Consider the following 15029-nt stretch of genomic DNA (forward strand, 5'->3'; position numbering starts at 1 on the left):
TTTGTAGCAATAGCCAAAAATACATTGTATGGGTCAAAATTATCGATTTTTCTTTTATGCCAAAAATCATTAGAATATTAAGTAAAGACCATGTTCCATGAAGATATTTTGTAAATTTCCTACCATAAATATATCAAAGCTTCAATTTTGATTAGTAATATGCATTGCTAAGGTCTTCATTTGGACAACTTTAAAGGCGATATTCTCAATATTTTGATTTTTTTTGCATTCCAGATTTTGAAATAGTGGCATCTCGGCCAAATATTGTCCGATCCTAATAAACCATACATCAATGGAAAGCTTATTTATTCAGCGTTCCGATGATGTATAAATCTCAATTTCGAAAAATTGACACTTAAGACTGGTTTTGTGGTCCAGGGTCACATATTAAACTAGAGCCTTATTAATTGGTTCCATAAAGAACCTTTAACACCCATGGAACCTTTCCGGGTTCTTTATAGTGGAAAAGCACTCTTAAAAATAAAGTTTCTTTATTTGAATCTATGGTTCCATGGAGAACCTTTAACATCACTAGAACCTTTCTATTGTATAAAAAGGTTCTTTATAGTGGAAAAAGGTTTTTAAGATCATTACGTTTAAAAATAAAGGTTCTTTATTGGCATTGATGGCTCCATGGAGAACCTTTAACGTCTGTGGAACCTTTCCATTCCGCAAAAGGTTCTATATATTGGAAGAAGGTTGTTATGATTATTCTAATGTTCTTCACACTAAGATAAATAATGGTTCCTTTAAGAACTGTTTAGCTTCTTTGGGAAATCGAAAATGGTTGTTCATTGGCATTGCTGTAAAAAACACCTTTTGGAACCTTTTTTACGAGTGAAGGTATTTTAGAATAGTAAAAAAATGGTTATTTTGTGAACTGTTCACTGGAAGATTTTTTTGAGGAACCCAAAATGGTTCTTCTGTGCGAGGAAAAAAAAGCCTTTTGGAAGCTTTATTTTTAAGACTGTACTTGATTTTCACAGACATCTTAAAGATGCCATTCGTTTTGATGTCATCATTAGGATGTGATGTCGATAGGAATTTTCATTTGCCATTATTCCATTTTTCACCCATTTATTTTACCCCGTGGTGCCTTATAACGTCGGTGCTTCTAACCGCCAAGGCAACCAGTTCAGCAAACAACAATGCCAGTATATTTCTTTTTTTTTTTTTTTTTCAAACGTGCCAATGCAGTGAATGGAACTGTACATAAACACATGTAACATAGCAGCACGACAGAACGGTGACGTAAACATTCCAGCGTTGTCATGGTTATGTGACTGCATTGGAATAGACGCTCCACAGACGGCAGTGAAGCAGTACTAGACATCGGCCTTATTAAAAACGACAGAATAAACATATGTCTAGCCCGTTATGAGAGGCAAACGTTAGGGCTAAAGTTGATTTCTGTATGTGATGTCCAGTACTGCTTCACCAGAGATGAGAACAATATCTTCAAGGTGCTAAAACTGAACCATATTTTGTATATTCAGTTTTAAATGTATAGATTTGTTCTTGTAAAGCCTTACCTTGTACTGATCGACGTATCAGATTGTTCATCCAAAACAATTACAGAACAGAAAATGTACAGTAGAAGTAGGTTTCTGTTGTTATGTACATACGGAAAACGTTTTTATCTATATTGTTTTGTTTTTGTGATTGAGTGGGAACTGCTTGATGAATATGATATAGACATTACAGTGTTGCTTATGTATAGAATGTTTCTGGTAACCCTGTAATGCTACATTAGCAGTTAGAATAGGTGTCAACATATGGTTTTATTTATTTTGGTTTTGAACTCTCCTTGGCACTGAAATATTAGAGGATGAGGTCTTTTTTCTGGTTAAAAACATGAGTTTTTCACCTCATTGTGAGAACATTTTTTACTGAAATGGTTGTATTTGACCTTTTCGTTGTGAATTTGAAAGTATGTATGTATTACTAAAATGGTATACAATGTGTAAATAAGTGACTTTACAATATGTTCAAGCAGGATTGTGAAAAGAACAGGTTCAGTGCTCAAATGGACAACAACAGTAAATGAATACAAATTCAACAATCAAAATGCAGTTCCTCAATTCCAGACTATGCAATTTCAAAAAATATGTTAAGTTTGATTTTATTTTGATTTACTTCTCTGCGGCTCTTTTTAGTCAAGGCATGAAAAGATTGCTTTGCAGGTGATTTTAAATGTTTTATATCTTTAAGTTTGGAGTATTTCTGGTTTATGTTCTTTATTTTGTTTAAACATTAAGAAAATATGTTGGAGAATTATGCCAAGTGCATTTGAATAATTGCTTTTTAAGGGTTTATGAGCACGACCGGTGGAAAAGTAACCGTTTAGAAGAACGCAAAAACTCAAACACAAAAGCTAAGGTTTTATTATCTTAGTAAAGCTTTATATTTACATGCAAACTAACATATATTGTTTTCCTTATTACCCTAGTCGTATTCTTTACATTCAAACTATTCAGTGTAAAATGCAATGCAAGCCAAGCTGTTATGCACGTTTTCAGTTTCAGTATAAGTTTGAACATTAATCCAGATATGAAACTCCTCCTATAGTGTTATAAATCCCAGCTGTAGATCCCAATGGCAAACCAAAGTTGTTTCAGAAATACCCTTTCAGATTATAAATATTACCAGTTTGTCGTAATATTATTGCTGATCATGTCAAACACTAGAGCGTATTCTTTGGTATCCAAACAGTACAAGTTGCTTTGAGAAGGAATGTCACTTTTATTTTTATCCCACATATGATTTATTCACATAAAAATAGAAACTTGTTATACAATATAATATGGTACATATATATGCTGAAAAGCACAGTTATACTGATAGTCTAAAGGAACATTTCTTTTATGATAAACTTTTTTATGTTTACTCATGTCTCAAAGGAAGCTTTGAGTGTATAATGGAAACGGAATTTTATTTTTGTCATAAAACGGATAGAATTGAACGAGAATTATTTGATGGGACAAAAAGAACAGCACAATAACAACAGGTTCCTGCTATTAGATTTGGAAATACAGCAGGCGACCTGCATGTTGAGTTCATTCCCACATAAATTCATGTCGCAATTCCTGGATTGTGTTGATGAATGTTTATTTGTTTTTTTAAATGGTTGATTGTCCTCGACAAACAGGAGTGTGATATACTGTAGTGCATGAACATTGCGATTTCATGGTAGCCTGGTACATTGGGATTTACATAAAGAATAAGTTGTATCTGTAAAACATAAATAACGTCAAGCAGAACTACAGGTTATGTTTGGATATTAAATATAAAGTGTTTTAGCTCTCTTATGGCCTCAAATGATTATTCAGGTTCTTTGGTTAGACGTGGATTGTCGTTTTTCACATTTTCACTGAGTAAAATCTCAACATACATCATAATGTAATATAGAAGAGGTTTATGTCATGCAACACGTGTAACTCACACAATGTAGTCGTTCCAAGCAGGAGTCTGAATTGTCTGAGGTCAAAGTGTGTGCTGTGTAAAAGACATCTCTGTTGTATGTATTAATGAATCCATATTTTGCTATATGCATCCTTGTGGAATGTGAAATTGAGTGTTTTGTGTGTTTATGTATCAGTCTGTACTGAAAGTGAAGCACATCTGAACTCCAAACCGGCTGGTTAAACATGCAGGGAATGTTAATTGATCAAATTGTGTTTATTTTTTGTTTGTTGCAGTTTTATTTGACTTTTAAATGCTTTTGGATCAATAAACTGAATAAAGGAATAGTTCACCCAAAAAAAAATTTATTCCCCCTCAGGCCATCCAAGATGTAGATGAGTTTGTTTCTTCATCAGATTTGGAGAAATGTAGCATTCCATCACTTGCTCACTTGTGGATCATCTGCAGTGAATGGGTGCCGTCAGAACGAGAGTCCAAACAGCTGATAAAAACATCACAATAATCCACAAGTACACTCCAGTCCATCAGTTAATGTCTTGCGAAGTGAAAAGCTGTGTTCGTAAGTTAAAAATCCCATCCCCTGTTCTTTCTCGCATTAAAATCCTCCCACATATTTGTTTAGAGCTGTTGTGGACTTTTTACTTATAAATGGTTCTTAATTTGTGCATATTTCTCTCCTGATTCAGACAGGATGACTTTTTCACTGGAGAATGTAGTATTGCAGATAGAGGACTTGTATTTTATCCCAAAGCGACAGTTTGAAGTTAAAAACATATTAATGATGGATTTGTTTCTTACAAACACACAGTTTTTCACTTTAGGTGTTAATTGATGAACTGGAGTGGATTACTTGTGGATTATTGTGATGTTTTTATCAGCTGTTTGGACTCTCATTCTGACGGCACCCATTCACTGCAGAGCATCCATTGGTGAGCAAGTGATGCAATGCTACATTTCTCCAAATCTGTTCCCATGAAGAAACAAACTACATTTTGGACGACCTAGGCTAAGTATGTTTTTAGCAAATCTTCATTTTTTGGATGAACTATTCATTTAAGTTAAGTATGTTAATTAAGAGAAATCACTGGTTCTAAACAAGTTAAACCATATGGACTGGATGTGTGGCATGTTGTCAATAACCACAGAAAATGATTTAATCTCATCTCTCAGTTTGTAAAAACAGTACAGTTTAAATGCAGAGATGTGCAACACGTATTTTTATTGCACCAATCATCATAATGAACGTAGTTGTTATGGTCAGAAGATGACATGTTAATTATAGCTTCGCACAGACAAGGCTAGTAAGCGATTTTTCAGACATTGTGATTTCCAAACAGTGTGTGTAACTCGTTTATTCCAGTGCAATGCCTCATCTCAAAGACTTCCACTGTAAACCGTACCAGCTAACAAAAATATGTTCTAAGAATGTTTTGCTAATGTTCCCATTAAGCTATGAAAACGTTCTCTGAGCATTCAAAACACACAGTTTTGTAAATGTTTAAAAATGTAGTTTTTTTTCTTGGTTATGTGAACATTAAAGACAACATTAAGAAGAATGTTCTATTTTATTATTTTGCAAATATTATGGAAGTGTTACTTTTAAATGTTCTCTAGATCATTTAAAATATCTAACTCAAATGTACAAAACCCTTCCATAAATAATTTTTTTGCTAACGTTTTGAGAACATTATTAAAGACCAGATCAATTTGAATGAACGTTCTATTAACATAACTGTTACATTGAGAGAACCTTTCTGTTAGCGGGGTACTTGGTTGCTGTGAGTTCAAATTTTCTGATGCTGTCAGTAGAATTTGTTTTGATCGTGGATCGTGAACATTTAATGTTTGTGATTTTTGCTCATAATTTCCAGTTTGTTAATATATTTCTCACCACTGAAATTATAAATACTAAGGACAAACCATTTATCACTTTTGTGAGACCAAATATAACTTGCAACAGACCTTTTATTAATTCATTCATTACCATTTATTAACAAAGCTGTGCAGGGCAACAGAAGACATCTGATTTCTCATTAAGGGGTGATTGTATTTACCTATAAATGTGTTTTAAGGATATTCTCTTACTTGAAAGGTAGTTTAGCAATTAGGTGTCTGGTCAGGGTTTATGTTCTAAAGTATGTGTTTGAAAAGTTTGGTAGTTTATGTTTTTAGACAAAAGGTTGTTTTTTTACTTGTCAGACTGATTATAGTTTATTTTTGATCGGATCAGTGGATTGTATTAATGTTATTGCGTTTATCCGAATGTTAAAATGGATTCAAGAAATCTAGGTATACATTTATTTTTTAAGTTTGTGTGACGTGTTGTCTAAACATATACGGAATCTGAAAATGTATATTATTCTTTAGATATCTTGACTGTTTTGATTTGGCTGTATCTTTGATATGAAAAATCGTCTTGTGTTTCAGTAGCTTTTACGATTTTATATTTAAAAAAAAAGAGAGAAGCCCAAAAACGGATATTAGAAAAACAAAAATTGTCTGTGTAATTTTGCATGGGTGTGCCATACAGTAGTTGATGATTTAACAGCATAAACGGTATTCTGAAGATTCGGGTATATTTACATTTTTGTGTTATTTTAGTGATTTCTGTTTTGTCTTTGTAATTCAGAGGATTTATTGTTTTATCATGTCAGATTTGAATGGTTTTCTGTGGTCTCGACTCCTTTTCGTCTCATAAAATGAAAGTATCTGATTTCATGAGGCTGCTCTTCAATAATCACCAGCAAAAAATCGACGTAATTTCTTTGTTTATTTACTGTTTTCAATTTGACGCAGGTCTTATGATTCTGAACTAGAAATAGAGTTGAAAGAAAACTGTTTTAGTTTTGTTTTGCAATATTGCTACATCTCAGTCTTAACCTCAAACTGTATTTTAATGGACTAATATCAGCCGGCCGCTACACACCGCGTGTACAGGGCAGATCAGGGTAAATAGCAGCATAGTTCATGTGTTTTATTTTGTAACTCGCATAAAGATAAATAGAGTACAAATATAGTTGTCTCCCAGGGCAAATGTGAGACATACAGTTATTTTATTAATTTTTTTAAGGGTTTAGGGAATGTGCCAGATTTTCAAGCATTTTTTGTTTCATTTTAGAGACATGCTGTTCAAATATCTTTGTCTGTTCTGTTTTTATGCAACATCTAAAGTTTTGTTATGAAAATGATACAAAGCTTATATGTATTGTACAGATTTCACAGATGAACAAGATACAAATGTACACATGGACAAATGCTTAAATTTTGTATCTTTGTCATTTTAATACAATAAAATGTGACTGAAATGAAACAATTAATTTTCCAGCATGTAGACTCATTCGTCTTCATCTTCCTGAGCAATAAAGTTTACCTGAACAGTCTGAAATCTAGTCTAAAATAGACGTTAGCAATGCAGTGTGCATGCAAGACTAGAGAAACCATCATTAAATGGCCTTTTAGTCAGTTACATCAGTTTCATTATCACCAAATCATGTATTACACAGTAGACTTAATGCAGGTTTAAAAACTGCAATATCCACCTTATTTTGATAGCAGAAGTAAGCAATTTTCTGTGGATGTGCGAGACTTCCGATTTATTATCCTTAAATAACTAAGAATAACAAATATAGTAAACGGCAAAACTATTTGCGCTACAAACCAGTGTATTTATAATTAATTAATTAAAATAATATGGTAAGAAATAGCAGTTTTGCAATATCAAGCAGCATAACGAGTTGTTTTGTACCGCTAAAAATAAGCGGAAGAAACCGGAAGTCTCGCACATTCACGTTTCAAAAAATCACATCTATGTTAAAAGTAAGGTGGAAAAGGAGACAGGAAACATTGTTTTTAGGGTAACACTTTACAATAAGGTTTCATTTGTTAACATTGATGTATTAACTAACATTAACTATGAGCAATACATTTGTTACAGTATTTATTAAGCTTTGTTAGTATTAGTTAATAAAAATACAGCTGTTCATTGTTTGTTGTTATTCACAGTGCTTTAACTAATGTTAACAAATACAACTTTTGACTTTAACTTAAGAACAGCTAGTGTGACTAACCGTGTTAAGAGACGCTTGTATCCTCAAAAATAATTGTAATTTGTTTTTGATTATTGATAAACATTTATTTTATTGCTTCAAACAAGATTAACAAAAAGATTTTAACACATAAATACAACACAACCTATTCACATTATTACAATCATACAACATATAGGAACAACAACAACAAAAAAACAGATATTTCTTCCTTTTCCCTAGAGACACATTTAGCATACAATTGAGTTGAAAAGCATAGCGGGGACATTATTTTTCAAATAATTTGTCCACAAAATTTAACAAAATTTCATTCTTTTTTTTATTAATTAAAGGGATAGTTCACCCAAAAATGAAAATGTGATGTTTAAGTCTTCCTCGTGTACATTACAAAAACTGCATTTGTTGTCAATATCCATGAATTTTGATAAGAAAGCTTTACATGGGTAGATTTTGTGCAGTATTTTAAAGTGTACCTCTATAACTTTATTCAACATGCAAAATTGATATGGATTTAACCATGCCTCTTTCCAATGAATATCAGAAATCTGCACATTCCAAAAAAATTCCCCTCTTGGAGAGATTTTATGATTGGATTGAAAGATTAATCTAATATTTTTATTATTACAGGAATGAGAAAATAGTTTAATACCATCAACTATTAACTCAGGAAGTTTCCTTTTGTGACTTCCAAAAATGAGGTGACTTTTCATTAAGTGTATTAATCCATTTGGAATGTTTCCACTTTTATCAAACAGATCCATAACAAAGTATATATTTTTTCAAACCAATTACGCAAAAATAAAGACTTATTCCTAGAGGTAATGAGGCAATTGTTCCAAAGAAGCATTTTGTGAGGAGAGAAATTATGATGAAAACAAATTTTCCAAGCCAATAACGCTTGCTGATAAAATTTTGAAAGTTGAATTGGTAATTTCCCAGGCAGGTAGTTACATCTTAATAGAAAAGATAAGCCTCTAAGCGTTTTGAAGATGAACTGCGGAATAAAGAACCATATTGAGTTTTCATTTCTTTGACAATTTCTTAACCAGTTTAATTTAAAAGTATTGTTAATATAAAAAAAAATCTAACATCTCTAACCCACCATCAGCTCTTTTGCCTGATAAAATGTCCTTTTTTAATTTGTAAGATTTATTTTTCCAAATAAAATCCAGGAAAGTTTTATTAATTTCTTTGGCAATTTCATCACTGACATGGAGGGAGAGAGCTGGATAAACAAATCTGGAAAGGCCCTCAGCTTTGGAAAGCAAAACTCTCCCAAAAATAGAAAATTATTGATAAACTAAGACCTAAACTTGCGGTGGTGATGACGTCAGTAACCCGCGCCATGCAAAAGGTCCGAAGGTACTTTCGAAAGTAATTTAAAATAATATTCTTAATATCATTAACGCTGTTTTTACCTTGAAAGAATTACATTTGGTTTTATAGGATTATGTTGAATTTATTGCTTCCTTTTAATCTGTAGGCCAATAGCGATTAAGAGTATGGCTCGCCTTTATGCGGAACAGCCAGCTTTTACAAAACCTTTTGGAACGCCCCCTACCTTTCGTTTCACCAATGAGAAAACTTTTGGAACTCCCCTACCTTTCGTTTCACCAATGAGAAAACTTTTGGAACTCCCCTACCTTTCGTTTCACCAATGAGAAAACTTTTGGAACTCCCCTACCTTTCGTTTCACCAATGAGAAACCTTTTGGAACGCCCCTACCTTTCGTTTCACCAATGAGAAAACTTTTGGAACTCCCCTACCTTTCGTTTCACCAATGAGAAAACTTTTGGAACTCCCCTACCTTTCGTTTCACCAATGAGAAACCTTTTGGAACGCCCCTACCTTTCGGCACGCCCATTGCTCCAAGCTGCAGCTACCCCTACTAGTGGAAAAGGGTGAAGGTGCTCAGTAGTGCTGATAAAATACGAAAAGCTTGTTCAAACAAATTCATTATGTTATTGTGCTCAATATGAAACATTTTTAGATGCTTTTATTGAATTAAAATTGGATTTTGTGCATAAAATAAATGGTTCAAAATGAAACTTACCATTGTAAGTTGCTTATCAAGGCCTCTAGATGGTGCTGTAGCTATTATTTGAGACCTATTTCTAGCCTATAGATACAATATTTGTTTTAAGGCCATCGTCATTAAACAAAATAATCGTTAACATTGGCATTTTTACAAAAGTGCAGGTTTTTCTAAACATGTGCACATAAATGACAGCTGTAAACACAGTTTTGACAGTTAGTCAGCAAAGCCAAAATACTATAAAAATCTGTCTGAAGTTAGTTTTAGTTCCTCTGAACAGGTTTGTAATTGCCATTTCCTCTTTCGGTCACAAACTGAATAGCAGACAGGCATATAGAGAGAAAAGACATGTTACAGACATGCACAAAAACTTAAAAGGGCTCATGTAAAATATTTTTAGATTTTTTTTTTCTGATATGCACAAAAAGGATTAATTAATTAATTAATGTATTATTTCCTTATTATTTATTTTATTGCACCAAAAATAGTTTTAGTTTTTAATTTTTTCTGTCCCTTAAAATGACATTTTGTCTAAGTCTTTAGTGTAAACATCATTTTTGCCTGCGAGTGTCAGCACTTCGCTACATTTATTTTCACAATTTGCTGATTTGCTTTAATCTAAAATTGTATTCCTCCTGACATGAGCACTTTAACTACATACTGTTCAGTGCTGTTTAGTAGGCCTATGCATGTAAAATACTATAGTAAACATCATTTACAATACTTTACTCTGTGCAGGAAGGTTCAGTTGAGTCTGAATCACACAGTAAATTCATCCGCAGTTGCAGCAGGCAGACTTTTTGGTCACAGGTGGCTCTTTTTTATTGGTGGCCCCAACCGTTAACCCGTGCCAGTCATCTCGGGTGGGTATTTTGCCTTGCTGGAAGAGGGTGTATATGCCTCTGGTCAAGGTCTCAAACGCCTCGCTGACGTTAATGTTCTCTTTTGTAGACACCTCAAGGTAAGCCAGCATGTTGAGTTTTTTAGCCAGAGCTTCTCCTTCACTCTTCCTGACCTGTCGGCCCACGGCCAGATCACATTTGTGACCCACGAGCACGAAGAACATCGGGTTCGGTTTCACATAGTCCAGGACTTCCTGATGCCAGCTGGCCACGCGGTCAAACGTCTGTCGCTGCGAGACGTCCAACATCAGGATGCAGCCCACAGAGTTCCTCATGTAAGACTTACATATGGACCTGCAGGAAAAGGGTCAAAGTCATGTGTGTTGGGAAACTGAGCAACTCTTAACTCCACTGAATATTTTAGGGTGGGTTTAAAATAAAATAATAAAATAAAATAATAAAAAATTTATTTATTTATTTGTCTTTTTATTTCTGCATTGAAACAAACTTTAAAGTCTTTACAATAGCGAAGTACTGAATATTTTCACAGTTATTAGCAGGGAGAAAATATATATATATTGATAATTTAATGCAGGTTTACACTGCTCTTTATTGACACTGATTTATAAAGAACACCTCTTTTTTGAAATATGAAATATACAAGTATGAAATATGGTCGAAGTAAACAGCCATGTCCAACAACATACTTTTATGCCTTTATGCTTTTTCTTTTAATTTTCCTTTTATGGCAAAATTTAAACAATAAAACCAGAAAATGATACATTAAAATAGTGATTATGTTTTTGCTCTGATAAAATATGACAACATATGGCAACGTTACAAAAATTTGAATTCCTAAAGTGATACTTTAGCAAGAGCTGTAAAGATCTGCATTGGCAACAGAAGGTTGCCTGTAATTTCTATTATTTAAAATTGTTTTTTTTAATGAAATTAAAATTAAAAATAAAAACAAAAATACTTATATTATTATCAAAATAGTGAAATATATATTTAAAATAGTCAAATATATTATGTAATATTTAAAATAGTGAAATAAAATGTAACACAAAATCTGCCATTTATGAGAAATACTCTTATCCAGAGAGCAGTTCAACCTTTAATTTCAAATCTGCCTTTATTATATTATAACGACTCTTGTCTTATCTGTGTGTTTTATTGTGTACCGTAAAATGCTGACACTGAAATTGAAGTTTGGAGGATAACATTTTTTAATTTTAAGAATTTTAAAAACTGGCCCTGGTTGTCCCATTTCTATAATTTATAATCTGCAGGTTAACAAGTCTCAAAAAGAAAGAAATTACAATAGAATAACATCAATAAGCATAGAGTCAACTCATGTGTATTAGGTTTCATTGACAAACTCTCACCTAAATCTCTCCTGTCCTGCTGTGTCCCACAGAAGCAGTTTGATCACAACATCAGGGTCAAAGTTCATGTTATGCACCTTGAAATCGATTCCCAGTGGAGACTGACGGGATTCATCAAACATTCCTTCAGTGAAGCGATGCAGAAGAGATGATTTCCCTACGGCTGAGTCTCCGAGAATGACGATCCCGAATCTGAAGTTCCACGGCTCCTGCATCGCGAGCGGCTCGTGTCACGATCTCTGTCAGTGTCTCAAAACTCAGCGCAAGTCTTTGCTGTAGGCCTTACGCTCTGGTGACTGAACAAACAGGTTAAAAAGTGCAAAGAGGGAGAGGTTTGCAGGGTAATGATGCATACACACCCATTTCATAACAATAGCTGCCTGTGAAAATGTGGCATTGTAAACAACAAATCTTTTACAGCACAGTATGTGTGAGAGGACGTGATATGTGCTGCATACTGTTATGAAATATGATATTCAACACTATTGTCAGTGCATTTACTGTTTGTCTGTAAGAGATGCTGTAGGATATGTTTAATTAGTTTAAATAATCTAATTAGTGTTTGATCACAACACTAACATTAAATGTGAACAGTAATAGTGATGCTTATCTTGGCAAACACCGCTTTTACAAACACCAGTATTATAATTAATTAAGTATAATATTTGTGGCTGTTCCTGACCTTCTGTGAACTTTCCCCTCAGGCTCGGAGATCTCAAACAGAAGGACTCACAGAAGAAAACAGTGTTCGTCTTTGGGAAAACCGGTTTGAACTGCTGGCAGTATTTTGTTAAAAATGGTTATGGTGTTTTTGCTCTGATAAAATATGACAGCCGACATGTTAGAAAGGTTTTAATCATACTAATACTTAGTGGCAACTGCAGAAGGTTTTTAGTTTCACACTGCAAAAAAATTAAATAAAGATCATATGTACCCAAAATGCAATTTGTCTTTAATAGTAAAGAAAAAAAGAAAATTCTGGTATAATATAATGCATCCGGTTTTTAATGTCACATTCAAAAAATGTAATAAAATAAAATTGTAAAAGGAAATAAAAGTTATTTTCATATATATGATTTCACATTGAAAAGTAAATCAAATCAAATTAAAATAAATTACAATTACAATTAAACAAAGTAAAATTTCAATATCTGCTTAGTAAATTTCTTCAATAAAATAATCATTTATTGTTTGTTGTTGTTGCTTTATTAACTCAAGTTCAGTTGTATGAAACAAATACTCAGCTCTAATGAAATAAAAGACAGATGGAAATAAAAACAGCTGATAAGAGGCCTATTAGCTAAGGATTCAGATAATAAAACTAAAATTAAAGAAATAAATGACAGGTATTTTACATAGAAGTATGTCATATCAAATACAAACTACAATGTACAGATGATACACTGTTAAGATGAGCTCAAAGCTTTTATGTTGACTTTAAGGCAATGAAAGCACAACATCAGAGACACTTTGAAAATACCTTTATCCTATAATATTTGATCATCTATTAAAGCAGAGGTCCCCAACCACCGGGTCGCGACCCACTACCGGGCCGTGGAAGAATTGCTACCGGGTCGCAAGAACGTTCTGGGAAAATAGATATGACACACTGTTATTTATTTATGTTAATGATTGTTCTAAGTATTCTGTATTTTCTTTGTATGCGATTGATATGGAGTAGCAATTTGACCATTTCATGTTAAATAAGTAAATGAAAGATTGCTCTGATCTGTCACATATTAGGAGTTAAACGGATCGCAGTTGATCCATAATACGTACGGATGAGACCCTACCGTTCGGCATGCACATGATTCACAGATCAATTTGCCAGTTTACACATACAAGCAATTTTAAACCACAAGAAGAAACGAAAGAGAGCTCAATTCGTTACTCACTCGCTGTTAGCAAGACACAATCAAAGCGCGCACAAGCATAGAGACGTGTTTCAGACAGCGCGGAAATACCGAGTTGGGTATACATACACACAAATTTAGCCTATGTCAAAAACCCTTCACAGCATTGTCATTCTCTGTGCTTTAAATATTTTTTCTTGCTTATCCGAATCCAAAAAAAACCTCAATATAATGCATTGAATCACTATATAATGCTATTATAATACTATAGACCTACTGGTCCGCGAGAATATTTTCCAAACGTAACCGGTCCATGGTGTAAAAAAGGTTGGAGACCCCTGTATTAAAGCACTCACAATCATTCATGTAAGATAAAACTGTGTGCTGTGTTAGCACAGGGAGAACCGGCGAGAGTTGATGTTCATCTTGGTGACCCCGATGACCTTGAGCGGCTCTGAGAGGCCTAATCCAGGAGACATGGGGACGTCACACAGGTCAGACATATCGTCCCACTCCTCCAGCTCAAACGTGGCGTCGTTCAGCATCCTGCGGTGTTGGTTACACGTCTGCACGATTCTCAGGCTGTTGATGTCACTGCGCAGGCGCATTAGCTGACGCGCGAGCTGCTGGTCCTGCAAACGCATCTCTGCCTGCGACAGAAGGGTAAAAACACAGAGTTCAAACCTTCCCTGAATCCTGTATATGTAATGCATTTTATTGTGTGGCATCTGCAGCACTTATGGCAGTAAAACTAATAATTGTTTCCAAACAGGTTTCCTGAACTCTCCAACCTTCTCTTCGGTCAGAATCTGCTTTTTTTTAGCAAACAGGTTGAAACTGAGGTTGACATTTCAAGCTGCTTAAACTAGTGGTGTAGATTTTTATTTATAACTGTGGATTTTTTTCCAAATGATTAAAAAAAAAAAACTTTTTTTTTTCTTTCAGTGCTATTTACATTGTTACGCCAGCAGGTGGTGCCGTGAAATGTCCATGAATCAGCGATTCATTAAAAATGGTCAAAATATAAAAATGCTGATCCAAATAAATAATAGTAACAATAAAAATATTAATAAAATATTTATAAAATATTTAAAATATATATACAATTTATAAAAATTGACTATTTTTTAACAAATTCAGGTTCAGTAAACAAATAATGTCACAATGTAAATGGCCACTGATATAACAAATCTGGAAAAAAAAAAATGGTGAATCGTTTAGATATATAAATGCGAACAAAATAAGTTAAATCAAATTTAAAAAATTCCTTTTATTATTATAGTTAAACTATAATAAATAATAAACTACATTAACATTAAACTACAATAATAATAATAATAAAAGGATTTTTTAAATGTATACAAATAAAAAATCGTAATAAATGAAAAAATACATAAATAAATCTGCTTTGTTGTCATTGTGGGTAAATGCATATTAAATAT

General features: G+C 33.3%; 2 protein-coding genes across 4 annotated transcripts in view; both read right to left on the reverse strand.

Annotated features, from left to right (window-relative positions):
• Positions 1-10019: 10019 nt before the first annotated feature.
• Positions 10020-12242, reverse strand: LOC107653846 (ras-related protein Rab-39B). The gene is made up of 2 exons (XM_016440702.1): positions 11735-12242; positions 10020-10700 (listed from the first exon to the last, which is right to left on the reverse strand). The coding sequence occupies exons 1-2, from the start codon at positions 11947-11949 to the stop codon at positions 10277-10279; spliced, it is 639 nt and encodes a 212-aa protein (XP_016296188.1). The 5' UTR covers positions 11950-12242; the 3' UTR covers positions 10020-10276.
• Positions 12243-13303: 1061 nt separating this feature from the next.
• Positions 13304-15029, reverse strand: part of LOC107654152 (protein FAM167A) — a 6153-nt gene continuing 4427 nt past the window's right edge. For 2 of the 3 annotated variants that reach the window (XM_016441113.1, XM_016441104.1), the window contains exon 3: positions 13820-14237. In XM_016441113.1, the coding sequence (XP_016296599.1) occupies positions 13977-14237 (261 nt within the window). In that variant the 3' untranslated portion in view covers positions 13820-13976. Of the gene's footprint in view, positions 13322-13819; positions 14238-15029 lie in introns of those variants that run through there. The other variant, XM_016441122.1, reaches the window with a different exon arrangement.

The sequence above is a fragment of the Sinocyclocheilus anshuiensis genome, unplaced genomic scaffold (assembly GCF_001515605.1).
Source record: "Sinocyclocheilus anshuiensis isolate Anshui unplaced genomic scaffold, SAMN03320099.WGS_v1.1 scaffold1561, whole genome shotgun sequence".
NCBI classification, from domain to species: domain Eukaryota; kingdom Metazoa; phylum Chordata; class Actinopteri; order Cypriniformes; family Cyprinidae; genus Sinocyclocheilus; species Sinocyclocheilus anshuiensis.

Coding starts and splice junctions, on each gene's coding strand:
- LOC107653846 (XM_016440702.1), bottom strand. CDS start 11,949: ATGCAGGAGCCGTGGAACTTCAGATTCGGGATCGTCATTCTCGGAGAC. Junction 10,701..11,734: donor GCAGGACAGGAGAGATTTAG/GTGAGAGTTTGT, acceptor CTTTTCCTGCAG/GTCCATATGTAAGTCTTACA.